At 41.4% G+C, this 18,650-nt stretch overlaps 1 protein-coding gene across 1 annotated transcript; it reads left to right on the top strand.

Annotated features, from left to right (window-relative positions):
• Positions 1-14,183: 14,183 nt before the first annotated feature.
• lrrn1 (leucine rich repeat neuronal 1) lies at positions 14,184-16,568 on the top strand (the record flags this gene model as incomplete). Its single annotated transcript, XM_083971539.1, has 1 exon — positions 14,184-16,568. One exon carries the CDS (start codon positions 14,184-14,186, stop codon positions 16,335-16,337), a length of 2,154 nt encoding a protein of 717 aa, XP_083827665.1. The 3' UTR covers positions 16,338-16,568.
• Positions 16,569-18,650: the final 2,082 nt, after the last annotated feature.

Here is an 18,650-nt window from a genome sequence, read left to right as displayed (position 1 = left end):
TCAAAAAAAAATAGTAATGTGCTGATATTCTGTAATCTTGTCTGCTACTAAATCAGGCAGACCACCACCTAAATGTAGAGGCAGAGAGATCGATAAAGAGGGTGAGGGAAAACAGGGAGAGGGTGGACATGAGGACACAGTCATTGTTAGCCCAGTCATGACCTACACACCAGCAGGCCTGTTAATCACAACATGAATGAACCCAGTAAAAGGTTTTGAAAAAAAGCCAAAACACAAGATATTTTGTTTTGTGCTATAGGAGCTGGTTGAATACTACATAACATGCTACTGTTGCAATGCAAACAGTTGAGATTGTAAGGGAGTGGAGGAGAGTCTTCGAGGCAACTCATGGATAAGCAAAACAGCACATCCTTTGAATTTCCTCAGAAAATTTGGCCCATGAAATCAGTTCACAGACTGCTATAGGCAATTCAGGACGTCATGGTGCAATTTTTTTTATATTATACTTCCTCATTTGCCATAAATTGCTTCAGTGCTTTGGTAGTAATGGTGTTACTATGATTGTACTTTTAAAGGTCCCATATTGTATAACGTGAGATTTCCTTGATTAGAAAGCAGGTCCAGGCTGTCATATAGTACTTTGAAAGTATCAAAATGTTTGGTCCACAGAGAAATGCACACAGCCTGTATTAATGAACTGGGCCTTAAAACATGCCATTAGGACTTAAGTATCTTTGTGATGTCACAACAAATCAGTCTTGGTTATCAACAATGCCCCAAGGCTGAACTATCCAGACTCACGATCTAACATTTCATAATTTGGTTTCTCTTACAGTTTCCATTTTCTTTCTCAGAAAACAGTCAGCCAATCAGAAGAGAGACTCCCAGAAGACAAAGCTAGAGCGAGACATTAACAGAGGTTATGTGATTACCATTTGAGTGAAAAGGGAAAAGAAAATGATGATGCTTTGTGCTTTCACTCATCTAACATCCTGTTTTGTATTGTGACACAACTGAGCCACTAACTGTGAGCTGTCCATGGTGCTGAACTAACTGCTAAAAATGGCATGGTATAGGAAGAAAAAAAAAAGCAGTTCACTCTGACAGCACAAAGGTGGTGCTGATTACTCAGATTTGTAGATGTTTGTGGAATTGGGTTAATATTAACTGCACTCAAAAATAAAGATGATGCCTTAACTTAGCTTCCTTCCATGCAGAATGTTCCCATGGTAACACCTGCTGACCGTGGGTGTCAAATTGAAAAAAAAAAAAAGAAAAGTGGACATCATTAGTGGCTTGTTAACAATTTTGTGGAGAATTTTTAGAGCCTGTAGAAATCTTGTGTGAATGTACATCGTCGCAGCTGCTGAATATTTATATCAGTTGTAGTATCTACCTTTACTGAATGAATCAGTGTGTGTAGGTCCAGCTGCACAAAGTCTGCTTCTACAACCTGCTTGCCCTGACCGAGCAGACCATCTGTCTTTATCTCTTTATGGATGCGAACCAGGGAGGAGGCGTACAGAAGATAAGAGCTCCTCTCCCCACCTTCCTCTTACCCACCCACATTTCCCTTCGCCACACCGAGGGTGGCTTTGAAGGTAGACGCTTCCTGCTCACGCTGCAAGGCCTAGCCTGCTGATAGGCAGCTGTAACTGTTTGAAAATCAACCCAACAAAGATCCTGTGTAGATTCCTTCACGGCCCTATTAGATGGTGTCTACACAGTTGGCACAGTAGAAGCATTTTTGGCAAATGTGTCATGTAAGCAGGTAGAAAAAGAATGGCAAGAGTATGGATCGATGAAAACGGTTTATAGATGTTTTCACATATCTCAGATCTACAATATGTGTGGAATTATTACCTGGCACAAGTGTTTACAGACTTCAGAGATGTGCTGCTCTCTCTCAAGTAGTGCATTAAGACGGTGGTGCTTCAAACTGAAGGACACTCTTTGATGTAATTGATTCTAGTGGACAGTATATACGACTTTCCAGTTGGGCTGCATGCGCTGAGTAGAAGTCGACATTAACCAGATATAATTGGTCTTGTTTTAAGAAGTATTACCACCATGTTGGGGCTTCAGTGGGAGGTGGTGGTGGATATGGAGGAGAGGCTGTTTATCGAAGAGCACTTATTCATTCAGGGCCTTTACTTCAGTCACTTCACATCTCAGTTTTGCTCTGCTGCAGTTGCCATGCACTTCGGGGACGTGGCAACAGGCCTGAGCAGGAGCGGGAGCAACACATTCAGTTGCTGCACGTGCGGCTACAGCGGGCTCATAATCTCCCTGTCTCACCGCAACTGTGAGCAAATGGATTCTTCAGTTCACAGTAATGCTTTACTGATGTCATCCTGCATGGACGTACAAATGCTAATGGAGTCATGCTTTTCAGCCTGAGTGCTGGTTTAATGTGATCCTGTATTCACCTAAATGATGTTTAAAGGTCACTGCATGAGATTACTTACTCTGATGGTGGCCTGTGCATATTTTTGGTGTGTGCTTGATGCGGTTGTCTTATTAAGTTATGTGTAAGATTAATGATTATTGGATATTGCATAATTAGGTGTAACCTGTTGCTTTCAATGGGGATTAGTTTTGACACAGTGATATTTGGTGATTGTTTCCCATTTATTTTGACTGCTAATTGGGGAAAGAAATGCTATACTTCATATTTACACACTGTTAATGAGCATCTACTTTATGAACTAATAAAATACAAAGGTATATACAAGTGAGTGAGTTTGCTAAAAAGTAGTTCATCAATCATCTTCCAGGAATAAAATGATATTCCACATGTGTAATCTTTTTCAGGACTTCATTTAAATAAAAGTCATTTTGTAAATATAACAAGTAGCCCACCTACAATATTAAGTGAAAAAGCCACACACTCATTCCCATGCAGCTCAGTGTGTAATCCAAGTCAAAATGAATATAAATAACATGCTCTAGTTTTCTTTCCAGCAAAAAATGCCAAATTAATTCCTGCATGAAAAAGTCATCAAACAAATCAAAAACTCCTGCAAATCCTCCAGTCTGAGATGATTTGTTGCCTCCTCTCAACAATGTTATTTTTTACCCTTGTGAGCTACATGAACTGTCATCTGTTCCTGGAAAGGTTTCTTTTTTTTCTTGACTGGTTAGATGAAGCCTGTAGAGTCGGCCCATGCCTGATGTATACTGAAATGACGAATGAATGAACTCTGTGTGCACTTCATGTGATAGAGCGTATTTGATTCATGTTTCATTACTGCCTTTTTATTGCTGCCACCTTATCGAGCTGATGTCCTGTGACATCATCTGTGACATTTACATGATCGACTGTACATTATATCATCCATTTATTTTTGATTATTTCTCATTACAGCACATTTACTGTCAGAGATTGCCTTGGCCCTGTGCTCCCTCTATACAGTTTTCCCCATGTAGTATATTCCACTGATTTTGCACATGAGAATAATGGTTTTGTTGTTTATTTATGCTTGTTATGGAGACTTTAAATTATTGATAAAAGCCTGTGGTACAAACTGGAGGCCAGGAGGTTAAAAAGTGTGAAATGTATCGGGAATGGAAGGGTGTAGACAGATGATAATAAGAAAAGCAATATTTAGCTTTTTTTGGACTTGGACACAGTATACTTAGGACCTAAAAGTCAAATTACGCTGGCCAGTTAAGTACTGGTAAAGTACCAGTACAAATTGCTGGATAAAGTGACTGAATTGTGTGAAATCAAATAAGAGGATATACAGAAATTGCTTAAAATTGGTTCTGGTCCTAAAATTATGCAGAATTGTGGTAACCCTAAAATTCACATTGTTCTGGACCAAACCTTAAAATGAGATGCAAGTCATCACTTTTTCATGATTTAAACTTAAAACCACTGCTGCTGTAATACTGTGAAAGGTGGGCTACACCCTGAGATCATAATGTTGAATTTCCCTTTTGCTGTTTGAGTCCGGTCTTTCATTGATAGCCCATATTGTCCTCAGTGTTCGCGTGTAGACAAGGAGGCTCACAGGGGAGATTGTTTTTTCTTTGTTTTTGTTTTTTTCAGCCTTAATGCCATGTGCCACCCACCATCTCCCCACCCCACACCCACCCACCCTTCGCCCCGTGCCCTGTCGCCCCGCCGCCCTCTCCTGCCTTTGTTCTCATCACAACCCCGGAGCAGATGGTGCTCTGCTTTGCTTGGCCAACAGTGACAGACAGGCGCTCTCAGCCAATAGCCTGCTGGGGAATCAGCTGACTGGTCTGGACAGCGCCAGGTGTTTTTATCATTTTTCTTCTCCATCCGTAGGAGCAGCAGCAGCAGCAGCAGCAGGCGGCGGCGGAGGCAGCGATACAGATACAGCGGAGGAATTCCGGGGCGACAAACCGGTCGGAGGTGGGGTTGCAGCAGGTTGGAGATCTCTCTGTCTCTCCGCAGAGCGCACCATGTCTCTCTCCAAAGGCGCCCTGGGACTGATCGGGTACACAGGCGACAAATCGTTGTAAACAGCCGCCAGCTGAAGCCACCAGCCCCGGATACAGGGATATGTGCCATTACGCTGTGTGATGAACCCCTTCACTTGGCACTGTAACATTTCTCTGATTCTTTGCTGTGGATCGACGCGTGTAAAAAGGGACCTGTGCGCTCGGGAACACCGGACCGGAATGCCAACAAGGTGAGAGAGCCCGCAAGAAAAAGGGGAAGGCAGGGTTTCCACAGCTGCAGCCTGGTGTATAGTTTCTTTTTTGGAGCTGGAGAGGAGATGTGTTTTCAGTGATGTGTTGCTGGCCGCCACGTCGTCTGAACCTCGTGCTTGCATAGACTATATTGTTTTGGTGTAAAAACCACAGGCCGACTTTGTCAATATGTTTCTATTATTGACACCATCTCCTTGCTAGAGCGCGATGCAACGAGTTTGAGATACATTGAGGATGCAGACACTCAAGGGCATAATCAAAATTTCTACAGATGCAGTCTGGCTCGAGCTCATTCCAGGCTTGCAGTCTTGATTTGAACCCACAATAGAAACAGTTCACCCTATAAGTAATCTATCAACCCCATCCAATGCGTCAAACCATGGGCTATTCCGCTGAAAACAAACTTTGATCTCGTTGCGGTACTTGCTGTGCCAGCAGGAGCTGCCGTGCGGCGTGCGCAGGGTTGAGTATTGGATAAATGTGATTTGCATATTAATGTTAAAGTATGTCGGCAGATGTCTCGATTCCAAGCAGGAGGGGGAAGGAAAAAAAAGTCGCGGAGTCTTCCTCGGGGATAAAGACAAGGCCCTCTGTAAGCGAGGTGCTGGTGAGAATGGGGTTGCACTGACAGGGGGTCTATTGTGATTCACAAACGCTGCTTCTGTCGCTGCAGCTGTTGCGCTTTTGTGGTGGAGACTGCTGACTTGCATCGCTCAACTTTAGGGGAAGGGACATACTGTAGAAAGGTTAATGAGATAATAGGATTTCATGATTATTATGGGGTTTCCCCCCCCACACTTCTTTTCTTTGCCCCCTTACTCCATGTTATGTGCCCCCTCTTTTAGAAAACAAAGTGCTGAGAGTTCGTCCTCTCTCCTCTTGAGTCATTATAAAAGTGAGTGTTGGTTGGTTCAGCGACTTTACAGGATAATGACAAACACAATAAGCAAAGCCAAGTCAATTAAACACACACAGCAGCCTCTTCTCACTGTGCGCTGGCTTAGTTGTTTCTGTCACGTAAATAAAGCGTTTTTTCTGCTGATGTTTTTAGATCGTTTGTTTCATATTTGAAGAAAATCTGTTCAATTCTTGCAAACTCTGTCTTTTCTCAGTTGCTGCTGTGATGCTGTTTCTAGCCCAGGGCAGATTTCTGAGCAAGCAGAAGGCTATTTCTTCTTTTTTTTCTTTTTTCTATCTTACCCCTCAAGGTGGCATGCTGCTCAACATGGACACAGCTCACACACACACATACACACACACACACACACACACACACACACACACACACACACACACACACACACACACACACACACACACACACACACACACACACACACACACACACACACACACAGATGTCTACTTTTTAAACAGGATAGTAAGAATAGAGTATGACTAAATGGACTGTGTGTTGCAGGTGTCTGTGTGTGTGTTTGTGTGTGTGGGCACGGTTGTGTAGAGACAGCAGGGTTTGTGGGAGGGGGTAATAAGCTTTACCCCCCACCCCCATCCACCAACAACATTGAGGTCCCAAGGGTATAAGGCAGGGTGAAGAGAGGGGGCAGGGGGGGGCTCAAGCCTTTATTCCCAAAAGAGGGAGCAAGGCATCATTAACCCTTTGTCCTCAGTGGGCTACAGGTGTTGCACACCACAGTAGCAGTGCAGCTCAGTCTGCCCTGAGGTTTTTCATGGCGTGGTATAGTGTGCATGTGTTGATGTGTCACAGACAGACGTTACTCCAAGGCACTCGTCGGTGTTTAGTGTACTGCCCAGCTCAGGCTCACACACCTGCCATCGTGTGGCTCCAGGGAACAGGGAAGCGTGTGTGTGTGTGTGTGTGTGTGTGTGTGTGTGTGTGTGTGTGTGTGTGTGTGTGTGTTGGACAGCAGGAGTCCCTGGTGGGCAGTCTTCTGTGGCCTAATCACCCCCTCTCTGAAAGAGTGGTCAAGCCCAGCTGGGTGATGGCTTCCTTAATGGACATTTGCCTCAGATACTCAAGATTAGTATAAAATAAAAACCCCTTTAAAGCATCACATTTATTCAACAAATGAGCAGACTGGCCAGCCTGATGGAGGGAGGATGGAGGCTGCCCATAGATGATGTACTAATAAGCAGTTGGCCGTGGCTCAGGTGCTGGAGACTGGACTCGGTCCTTAGATCCTCAAACCCAAGAAGGTCCATTAAAGACGCTGAACCACATGACTGTGGAGGTCAATGTGGCACAAATCATAATAATAATCATTTTCACCTTTTGCTGTTAACTTTAGTACTGCACTTCAGCAAAGTGAAAGAAAAACAAGAATCATCAAAATTGGAGCAGAGGAGGCAGATATCCTGATCCCAAAACATAATTTCCCACAATGCAACCCAAAACCAACCAATACCCAGAATCATATGTTTTTACAGGCTTACTCATTGGGAAGAGTAAATTTGACTTGTTGTTGAATTGAAACTTTGATACGTTTCAATTCCTTAATTTTTCCGACATACAGTATATACACCGAAGTTGTTTGCAGATATATGGGATATTTTGTTTTTACCGCCACTGATCATAAGTAGACTGCAAACTCATTATATTCATAATCTAATTCTCTGCCAACAAAACAGTTTTCTCCATACTTTTAGATGGTCTTGACTTTGTAAAATAATAATTGTTATGATTTGACATGATTCAAATTAAAGTGAATAGGATTTTCTTGATAAATCAATCATTATTTTTCTCTAGAATTTTTTTTTTTTAAATAGAAAAACTTGATACCATTCTGCTATCTTGTTTTATCCCTAACTCACAATATTTTAACACAGTGGGTTAAAAAAAATGATGCATTGCAAAAAATGATGGATTGATTATGTGCACAGTTTCCATTAATAATCTGCTTGACAGCGGTGCAGCCCTTTTGTTTACATTGGGATTATGGGCTACTGTTCTTAACGCGAGACCACATGATGAGCAGTTGCTCCACCAAGAATCTATTGTATGATCCAGCTCCTTGTCCGCCACAAATCTAATCAGTAGAAATGTGGAGGAGCCGAGGATCTCCAAACAAGTGTCTAGTGTGGAGTTTACCCGTCTTGGTTGAAGGTGCACCAGTTAGAGGGCAATCAAGCCGCTGTACAATCAATTCCACGCTGCTGATGACAAAGTGGCCTAGTCGCCTCGAACAGAGGAAGACCTGACACGAGTCACCTTCTATGAGACCATAAAGCACATATGTGTCTGTTTGTGACACCACTACACTCACACATGCCGGCAGAGATCCAACAATGTGCAAGTGCACCTCATTCAAGTGTGTCCTTTGTCATATTGCCTGCTACTTAGCATTTTTACCAAATTATCCACAGACTTCTGTTGCACAAGTGTGGCTTTGTTTCCCCTCTGTTGTGCTCTGGATGAGAGATCACTATGGGAACAATTAAATCTGCTACACGCATTGTTTAAAAAAAGGGGGAGGGTGGGGGTTGGGGGGCTCATTTTAAAAATTTCTGCTTATTTGAGACTCCCACAGGGAAGCAGAGTGTGTTATATGAAATCCTTAGAGGGAGGGGGCGGTGAGCAGCCCAGAGGCACAAGTGAGTGCGGGAGAAGGGATCACGACAACACAGTGAAGAGAAGAAGTCCCGATTCCCTTGTCAGTGTAGGGAAAAAAATAGTTTACATGGCTATAATCTCTAAGGGAGCTGTAAGTGTGTGTGCAGGAGTCTGATTGGATATTGGTCTTTCCCACAATATACTTTATCTCTATGTATTCTGGTGCTCAGATGGACACACACCAGGAGGGAACACTGAGGTCGTTTTCTTTACTTCATATATGTTCGCTGTATTTTTCATATCATTTAGCTCTCTTGTTACAGGAGCCTTTTTTTTCTAGATATAATACATTTCCTTTTCACTCAGCTTCTGTCATCTTATTCAGGAGTGTTTTTGTCACCTCAGTTTGGCTCGGTTTATGACGAGATGTGTTTATAGGCTCCCTGGGGTTGTTTATCTCACCTGCTCCACCTGTGATTTGGTTTCCCTCATTTCTCCTTTTATCTTTTTTTGCATATAGTGCAAACGAATAAACAAAAGCTCAGGTGCAAACCCAGGCCAGCGGGGGTTATATGTGCATCTCCCGAAAGAGCCTTGATGCAAGACTCATGTTATCCAGTTTAAATCACATTCTTATTTTCTCATGTCACTCTCAATTCATACTGTATTCAAGGAAGAAATTCCTTGAGGATGAGCATCAGAAAGACTCAGACATGTGAAAAGTGAGTCAGTTGAGTTACTGTATACGAGGACGAGGACGCACACATCAGCCATGATTATTCAGCAGGCTCACAGAAAACTTTGACATTCAGAAGACAAAAAAGCTCTTTTTTTCTCCTCGTCAATACTAATGACGGATGTGGTCTCTACAGATCTGGTTCTGAAAAAAAGCGTATGTATGTTCTTTAACTAAAAGTTCACAGATAACCTGGGCCGTACATGTATCGGAGCAATATCCTCTTAATAGGTCAAACAGGGCTCAATTACTGTGGCGCTCTGAATTAATGAGAACTATTTATACTCTACCACCTATGGAGGTGTTCTGTCACGTGTTTGAAGTGTATGACGAGTGTAAATGCCAGACATCAAGATGACAATTAACAAGATTGTATTTCACTCTATAAGTGACAGCTTCCATAATGGAAATGACAGGCGTCTACTTTCATGGCATGAGATGAAACTGAGCATTTCCATGGCTGTCAAACACTGCTTCATTGTTTAGCTCATTGTGTCTTGTTACCTGGCGACAGTATCGCCATAGAAGCCAATTGAATTAGGATCCACTGTAGGTGCTGGCAAAATAACACAAAACAGCCCGAAACAATTGTATTTAATGCAGGGTAAACTGTTCTCTAGAGGATGAGTCTCTGCAGTATTACTGACTTTATTTTAGGAAAAGCAAGGTCCTACAGTGTTATTGTAGTGCAGGCCATTACACAGCTTGAGCTGAGCTGTGAGTTGACTGACTTTTCCTCCATAGATCGTTTTATTTGAGGACATAATTTTCTTCCCCCAACAAACTAAAAATGAACTTTTTTGAAACAGAAATCATGTTTTTCCATTTCCCTTTTATCTTGTCGCCACTCATATTTATCTTGGAGGGATCTTTGTTACATAAATAACACAATAGGACAACAGAAAAGAACATTTTTCATCAGTGTTTGTTTTTGGTTCTCTCTTTAGTCTTTTTTTCTTGTGTTTACTGGATAAGTTTTCTTCTGAATGAAATTGTTTTGCACACCCATATCAAGTCAGTGCAGAAATGTAAGCAGATATGAAAGCCTCTTTAACACAGACTATGATTGGTCCAACACATGCATGTGGGCCTTGTGGAAGGTTGTGATTGACATCTTCATCTGGGTGTCACATCAGTCACAAACAAGGCCTAAAGCTCAGAATATGAACCTGTTTTACTTTAAAAAAGGACACGAATCACAAATTGTAGTCCATCCACTGAATGCTGTTGGTAACATCGCATTAAGACTGTGATGTAGCAGGTGCAAGAGTTAATTAATTAATCAGCTTATGCCTAGATTTAATCTTAATGATGTGATATCTTTGTGGAAATATAATGGAAATCACTAGACCATCGCGCAAATCAACAGTCTTTGATACATAGGCCTTGAGGATGTGCAGCTGTCGTCCGTTACGGCCCGCCCATGAAAATTAAAATGCTCAATCAGTTAATTTCCTTTGACAGAATAAGAAAGTGCTGCTTCACCATGAGAGGGGCGTGAAGCGTTTCATCAAACCACAGGAAATGAATCAGTTGAGGGCACTGCCAAGATCTGAAATAGGTGACAGCACACAGTGGTCAGTTCACTGGTCATTTCTCTGAGGACCTGTATGACCACCCTAACGCTTCCTTTAATAATCAATGTTTTTGTTCCATTTATTTTGTGTTAAACCACTAAACCACTGCAGAAGCTGGCAGAGAAAAATCATGATTGAACCAACGATAGAGAAACTTTGAAGTTGATCTTTTTTGCAAAGTATGTTTTCAGGATGATTTTGTACAAGTATGAAATAATTACGTGTATGAATATCAGGTCGATGTTGTCGGAAGGTGTGTAGGTAGTAATGAGAGCTGAAAGGATAAATGAAGGAATAATAAATGAATCTTGTTAGAAATGCGATATATATTTTCAGATTAGTTCTATGTAAGTGTGGTGGTAAACACTGGTCCCACTTGTGTGTCTTTGATTAAACTCCATATAACGAAGTAGGACATGGCGTGGCGATCTAGCATCCTCCAGCAGGTATTGATAAAAGGTGTTTGAGAGCTTAGAGCTTATGTTTCAGGTTATTTATTTGAAGTATCCTGTTCACAGGTTCAGAGGTGGCTGTGGTTTAAACCTCTGGGGGTTTCCTGCTTCCTACCTTCCTGCCTTTGGTGTTGTTGAGTGTTCTCCCACCTGCTGTGTGTTTTTAAGCTTTCCTGCAGCTTTAGGATCACAATAGACCTGTGTCAGGATGTCCCAGACAGCCTTCAGTTGTTGTTGAAAAATCAACCAACAGGATGTTGACAATGATTTACTTTCAGTCTTTTAAGTGCTCATAGTTACATCAGAACATTTCTGAAAAAATATCAGCTAACCCATTTTTTTTTTTTACTTCGACAACAGTGTCAAATTTTGAGCTTCCAGTATTAAATAGGATCAGAAACTTCTTAATCTTACATTGCATAAAGGGGAGCACAGACAAAGCTGTCAGCATTTACTGAATGGGGAGAATCTTAGATTAACCCCATTTGTGGTAAACAGAGGAGGAAGAGAAAATATATAGCTATAACACTAAATCGGCCTAGGAATCCTGATGCAGGATGTGTTTTTGAAGAAAGTTTTGTGATAATATACATCCTCAGTTACAGCAACTTCTCCAAATGTTTACAGTTCTAATCCTAGAAACTATTCAAGATTATTCTACATTTTTGCAGGTGCAGTAATGAAGTTATTTTAAATATTGCAATTAAGACATATAATATTTAGTTAAAAAAGAGACACTTAACCAATTATTTTTGTAATGTATATCATTTCATTCATGTTTTTAGGTCTATGTCATATATGTTGCTTTTAATTAAAGTACTAAGTGACCTGTTTCTCTCCTCTGGGTTTGAATCTAGTACACTACCCCCAGCTAATCTCCACCTCAGCATCTCCATCCACTCACTAATCCGAACTGGCACAGCAATCGTCACAATATATAGTGCTTTAGCTTAAAGACAAGATACCGTATTATCCCTGTTTCACCCATGCTCCGCCCCGTCCCATAGGGAATCTCCAGTATAGGAGGAGCAGAGATGTGTTCCTGTCTCCCTGGTTGCTGTTGCCAGGCAGTTTGCATTCAGTTGAATTAGTCAGCTCTCTTGTTTGAAAGCCTCTTAAGTGCTATCTTCTTAAGCTGGTGTTGACCATAAAGCTGTGTGGTGGAGAAGGCTGTGGTACTGTGGTGCTGCCGTATGATACCGCACTGGGTAGGATGCCTCCTTCAGTAAATAGACCTAATTGGGTAATGTGATCTCTTAAGTGTTGCTTTAAGATACTGCAAGTGCACTGGCTTGTTAAAGAAGTGCTGGCATCCTCTTCCTAATCCTGTTAATAAGAAAAGGTGAGGGATAAAACTGTTGCACAGACACGATAGGTCTGTATAAAGTGTTTGCATGTGAACACAAACACTGAGTGGGACATGTCTGAAATACTAGATGAATCAAGAGGGACAGAGATATGAAAGACATGGTTTACACTGTGATTAAAGGATCTACAGTCATGTAGCCTACAGCAGTGCTTGACAAAACACTAATATACTTATCATGTGCTGATGTTTTGTAGACATTTACCACATTCCTCTTAGTCTTAATTTTGAATCTTAGTTGAACATACTAATATTTGATAATTGGCGCCTAACACAAAGTTCAGATGAGGCCTATATTGGAGTATCTAATTTTGCAGTCAGTAGTCACCATAGTCCTAGGAGATAATCCTGGGGAAAACATGAATATCTGTACCCAATTTCGTGGCTCTTCAATGATTGTTCAAATGTCAACCTTACAGTTTTGCTGGAGGAAAAGGATGTGTTGTCCAAGCAACCAGCTGAGCCTCCAGGAAATTATTAGACACTTTGTTTTTTATAGACTGAACAAAAAAGGGCATTTGAAACCGTAAAGCACAGTAAGGTATTTCAGTTGGGACTAAAGTGATGGACCGAAAATCAACATTAACCCACGTTGCTATACTGCCTACAGTAAAATGATTTAAAATGGAGCGCTGGAATTAAGAAAAAGAAGCCCATTGTTTGCCAGAATATGCCTTATCCTCAAAGTGACTGGAGTAAGTGTTACTACCATATGGGATAGCAGATGCTCTTTACACCTCTCAGGAGATCTGTGTGGGCTAGATCAGGGTCTCTCGTCCTCTCACAACCCCCTCCTGAAATCCTTATTAGTCTTCCTCGAGTTAAAGAATGCTGCTCAAAGTTTTGACAGTCTTCCTTCTGTACCCAATCATCCTGAAAGAAATCCTAGGCCTGCTGATTTTTTTTTTCATGTTTGCCCTAAATTCAGAATGCTGAAGACGTTGCATTAAAAATTAAGACGTGCATCTTTTTTGCTTTCTTTGAGGCATGGCACATACTAATATCTCAGTGTTTAATGATGTTCGGAGAAACTAATGATCAAGTCCTTATGGGCCTGTTGGATAGATGAAAGCCCTCAATGGAATTTGATCTGTTTCCAAGTTGTTCAGAGCTGTGTTTTGTGCATGCATTGTAATGAGCTGAACTTGCAATTTCTCAAAACTGTTGATGCTGCACATAACCCGTAGTCTCACAAGGATAATGGAGAAGCAGTTGTTTTTCTTCGTCAATCTGTTGTCTTAAGTAATTCCTACATTTACAAGAAACACTAAAGATTATGTGATAATTGTGTAATTGTTACATAAAATAAGAGGGAGGCATCTACAGCCATGCAAAGCTCTGAGGCGGTAATCATCCCCATTGGTGCTTTGAGCTAAAATGCTAACATCAGCATGTTAATTATGCTTAGAATGACAATGTCAACATGCTGATGTAGTACATAAGCACAAGCACAATGTGGACTCTCATAGTAATGATTACCATCATAGAATTTGCTAATTAGCACTAAACATAAAGTAGCCTACTGAGGCTGATGGGTATACATCATTAATCATAATCATAAAAAGTGTATACATTTGAATTGATGATGGTGCCAAAAATCATTAATTATTGTGATATTGGATATTTGTTGTGATAAAGATTTGGTTTTGGAACATTTGTAGCCTACACTATTTCCTGTATAGTGACACACATGCTTTGTCTTCCTTTTCCAGATTGTCCTGCAGATCCATGATCCTGCTGTAAAACCGTATCGTTGGCCCCAAGTCCTGACGACCTCACTGGACAAAAAGACCTAATCAGCGCAAAGTCTAGTTGATGACTGTGACGCACCCTCTCCCAAAGTCATCTGACCCTCCTCCTGCCCCTCCTCAGCATGGCTAGACGGAGGTTAGACTGCTTTCTCCTAGGCCATGTGCTTGCCGGCCTTGTCCTGGTATCCGTAGGACTATCCTTCGTCCAAAGCAATGAGTGCCCTCAGCTATGTGTGTGCGAGATTCGACCCTGGTTCACTCCCCAGTCCACCTACAGAGAAGCTATCACTGTGGACTGCAATGACCTTCGCTTAACACGGATCCCAGGAAACCTCTCCAGTGACACTCAGGTTCTCCTCCTACAGAGTAACTACATTGCCAGGACCAGTGAGGAGCTCGAGCAGCTCTTCAACCTGACTGAACTGGACTTGTCTCAGAACAACTTCAGTAGCATTCGGGATGTCGGCCTAACTAATATGTCCCAGCTCACCACGCTTCACCTGGAGGAGAACCAAATCACAGAAATGCCCGATTTCTGTCTGCAGGATCTCAGCAACCTGCAGGAGCTCTACATTAACCACAACCAGATCAACACCATCTTTGCCAATGCTTTCTCTGGGCTCCACAACCTGCTCCGGCTTCACCTCAACTCCAACAAGCTCAAGAGCATCAACAGCCAATGGTTTGAATCTACACCCAATCTAGAGATCCTAATGATCGGGGAGAACCCTGTTCTTGGAATAATGGACTTTAATTTCAAGCCCCTGGGCAATTTACGAAGCCTGGTTTTGGCTGGGATGGATTTGACAGACATCCCCAGGAATGCCTTTGTGGGACTTGATAACCTTGAAAGCCTCTCGTTCTACGACAATAAGCTGGTGCGAGTTCCTCAGAAAGCTCTCCAGAAGCTACCTAACCTCAAGTTCTTGGATTTGAATAAAAATCCAGTGCACAAAATTCAGGAGGGAGATTTCAAGAACATGCTGAGACTGAAGGAGCTGGGAATAAACAACATGGGAGAGTTGGCTTCTATTGATCGTTACGCTTTGGACAATCTTCCTGAGCTCACTAAGCTGGAGGCCACAAACAACCCCAAGTTCTCCTACATCAACCGTCAAGCATTTCGTGATGTCCCAGCCTTGGAGAGTCTAATGCTAAACAACAATGCCCTGAACGCCCTCTATCAGTCCACAGTGGACACCCTCCCCAACCTACGTGAGATCAGCATCCACAGCAACCCCCTTCGCTGTGACTGCGTCATCCAGTGGATGAGCTCGAACAAGACCACTGTCCGTTTTATGGAACCTCTGTCCATGTTGTGCGCCATGCCAGCAGAGCTCAGGGGTATGCGTGTGAGGGAGATAATGCAGAAGAACACAGGAAATCAGTGCTTGCCTATGATTTCTCATGACACCTTCCCCAGCCACCTCAATTTGGACATTGGCATGACTGTGGACTTGGACTGCAGAGCCATGTCAAAGCCTGAGCCTGAAATCTACTGGGTGACACCTATGGGGAACAAGGTGATGATGGACACCCTCTCTGACAAGTACAGCCTAACCAGTGAAGGTACATTGAGGATTTCTCATATCCAAGTTGAAGACTCAGGCAGATACACCTGTGTTGCTCAAAACTCAGAGGGAGCTGACACAAGAGTGATAGCTATACGGGTAAACGGCACTCTCTTAGACAGCACTCAGCTTATGAAGATCTACGTCAAACAGACAGAATCTCACTCAATCCTGGTCTCCTGGAAGATAAACTCAAATATAATGACCTCTAATCTCAAGTGGTCATCTGCCACCATGAAAATAGACAATCCACATATTACTTACACTGCCAGGGTACCTGTGGATGTCCACGAGTACAACCTTACACATTTACAACCAGCAACTGAGTACGAAGTGTGCCTCACCGTCTCCAACATCCATCAACAAACTCAGAAGTCATGCGTGAATGTGACGACCAAGCAAGCGGCCTTCGCCGTGGAAATATCTGACCAAGGGACCAACACTGCTCTTGCGGCAGTCATGGGAACAATGTTTGCAATCATCAGTCTGGCCTCTCTGGGTGTGTACATTGCTAAGAGGTGGAAAAGGAAAAACTATCACCATTCTCTGAAAAAGTACATGCAGAAAACCTCCTCAATACCACTAAATGAGTTGTACCCTCCTCTTATCAATTTGTGGGAGGCAGACAGTGAGAAGGAAAAAGAGGGCTCCTCTGAGACCAAACCAAGCCAGGTGGACACCACACGCAGCTATTACATGTGGTGAAAGCTAACTGCCCAGTGGGGGATACAGAGACATGTTTCTTTCAGGAGCACAAATATACATGTTTGCTTCTTTGTGTAAAAGTGGACTGAGTCTTTTTTTTTCTTCCCGTTTCCTTTTCAATTTCTTTGGTTCTCTCAGACTTGCTCTCTGAAGCGAACAATGAACCAACATTTTCAGATCTTTAGTTTAGCATTTTGCCTTTTTACCTCTCGCTAATTTTGACACACAATATGGCAGCTTTGTTTAGCTTCCTGGACTTAGTAGTCACTGTGCTTTATTTTTAGTACTTGTTTGGATGAACACAGCATGAGCATTGTCACGGATTCAGGGTGCGTGAGCAAAGGAAAAGCTGAAATCCAACCTGTTTTTGACATGTTTTCTCTAGCAGAATTGTTAGAGACTGCAATCTTTCTTTCTCTTGTAAAACAGTTTCACTGTTGACTGTTGTGCACTGAAATATATGTACTAATTTGTCTATCAACTGAAATATAAGCTGACAAAGTACGTTTAGACTTGATATACCGTCTATTGAATAATGTTAGCAATTCTTCTGTAATGTTGTATCAGCTATGATTTAATTTACTTTTTGTACATTAAGTAACAGTATGTTTGATTTAGACTTTAAGTTTGCAGAGCATCTACTGTAAACCAGCAATAGAAATATGAATGTTATAATCTAGGTAAATAGATGTAAGGCTTTTTAAATTTCTTAAATATTTCTTTTTTTATTTTGCTAGAATATGTCTACAATCACTCGTTTTGTTGTGGTTTCCACACACAAACATGTTGTTTATTGGGGAGCAACTTAAATAAAATCTTCTTTCCTCATATTTTTTAAACCATGATTTCAACACCAAGTGTCATTTTTATGAAATATATACATATAGTTAATTACTGACATAGACAATTACAGATTGATGGTAAGGGTTTAAAAAAACCTAAACTGTTATTGCAATGACAATCATCTCATATTAATGTTTTATATTATGACTTTATTAATTCCAGTGTGATGAGCATAGCTGTAGGTGTTAGGTTACAACCAAAGAGTTGAAAGAGAGAGAATGGGAGACGCAGACTGCAGTGTGTTTTGCCTCTGCAAAGCAATTATCAGAGAATAATTTGAATTCTAGTCCCGGTAGAATATAATTACAGCACAATATGCCTTGGAGTAAATACAGTAACTTCAAAAACAAAGAAATTAGTCACTCAAAACCAAGACAGTGGATATATTGCCTGCATTTTTGTTTCAATGTCTCTTTTATTACACCAAACATACCTCTGCATCTCTAAAGTTTGGAGAGGAAAACACATTGGGTTTTTTAATGCAACAGAAACAAGAAGGAAGGTGATGGTGATTATGGATAATGGACAGTTACAGCAAGTATACTGCAGCATTATTTGGTACCAAGCAAATATATATTATCAGCACTGTTCTGTATGTGGTGGGGAACTTACAACACAAATTTACAAGACTGAAAATTATTCATCATTGTGCCTAGTTGAATTTTCATTTTATAACTCTAAAACATTATATGTAGCTTTTTATACATCTCTTTCGGCAAAGTGACATAAAGCCACCATCTGTTTTCTCTGCTAGTGGAGCACTCATATGTTGAGTTACCATCAGTGTCTCTACAAGGTCCAGAACTCCACCACAATGCAGATCCCAATCTCAGTGGCTCACTGCCTGCAAAAGTGGATCTCCAGTGGGAGCCCAGATGCTCTGTTTGTTTCTGATGTTGACTGACAGCTTTGCGCTTTGTGGTGCAATCAAACGATCTCCGTTTAGTCTCCCCTGACAACGTGCTCGTTCTCCTGCATGCTCTCTCCGCCCCTCTTCTCCTCCATTATTGCAGGAATCGAGACAAATATTTTTTCAGTGCAAAGGAAGAAATGGACAGATCAGCAAGCATTCAAAAATGCATTAAAATTGCATTCATAGCTTATTTTATAATTTTAAAACATTTGAATTTGTATATAATTCTGTTTTTGATTCACAGATGCATATCTGTTACAAAAATAGCATTTAGCATTTACAATCAGTGTACATTACTAACCCCTTAGACATAATGCTATATTTGTAAGACAGACCTATGCCTATTAATGTATTTGTCATCACCTATATTTATAGCATCCATTCCTGTTGTAAGAACAGTTGATGAATTACTGTATAAACACAAATTTAATTGTAATAGACTATTTAATAATGAATGGCGATGAAGGTAATGAGCTGCATGTGATCCTGACAAAATCAAATAGGTGGCCCTTTTTTAACCCTTTTCTTGTTACGTTCTGTGATAAAAAAAAAATTAA

This window comes from Trachurus trachurus (assembly GCF_905171665.1).
Source record: "Trachurus trachurus genome assembly, chromosome: 5".
NCBI lineage: Eukaryota > Metazoa > Chordata > Actinopteri > Carangiformes > Carangidae > Trachurus > Trachurus trachurus.
This window is presented reverse-complemented; position numbering and strand designations above follow the sequence as displayed.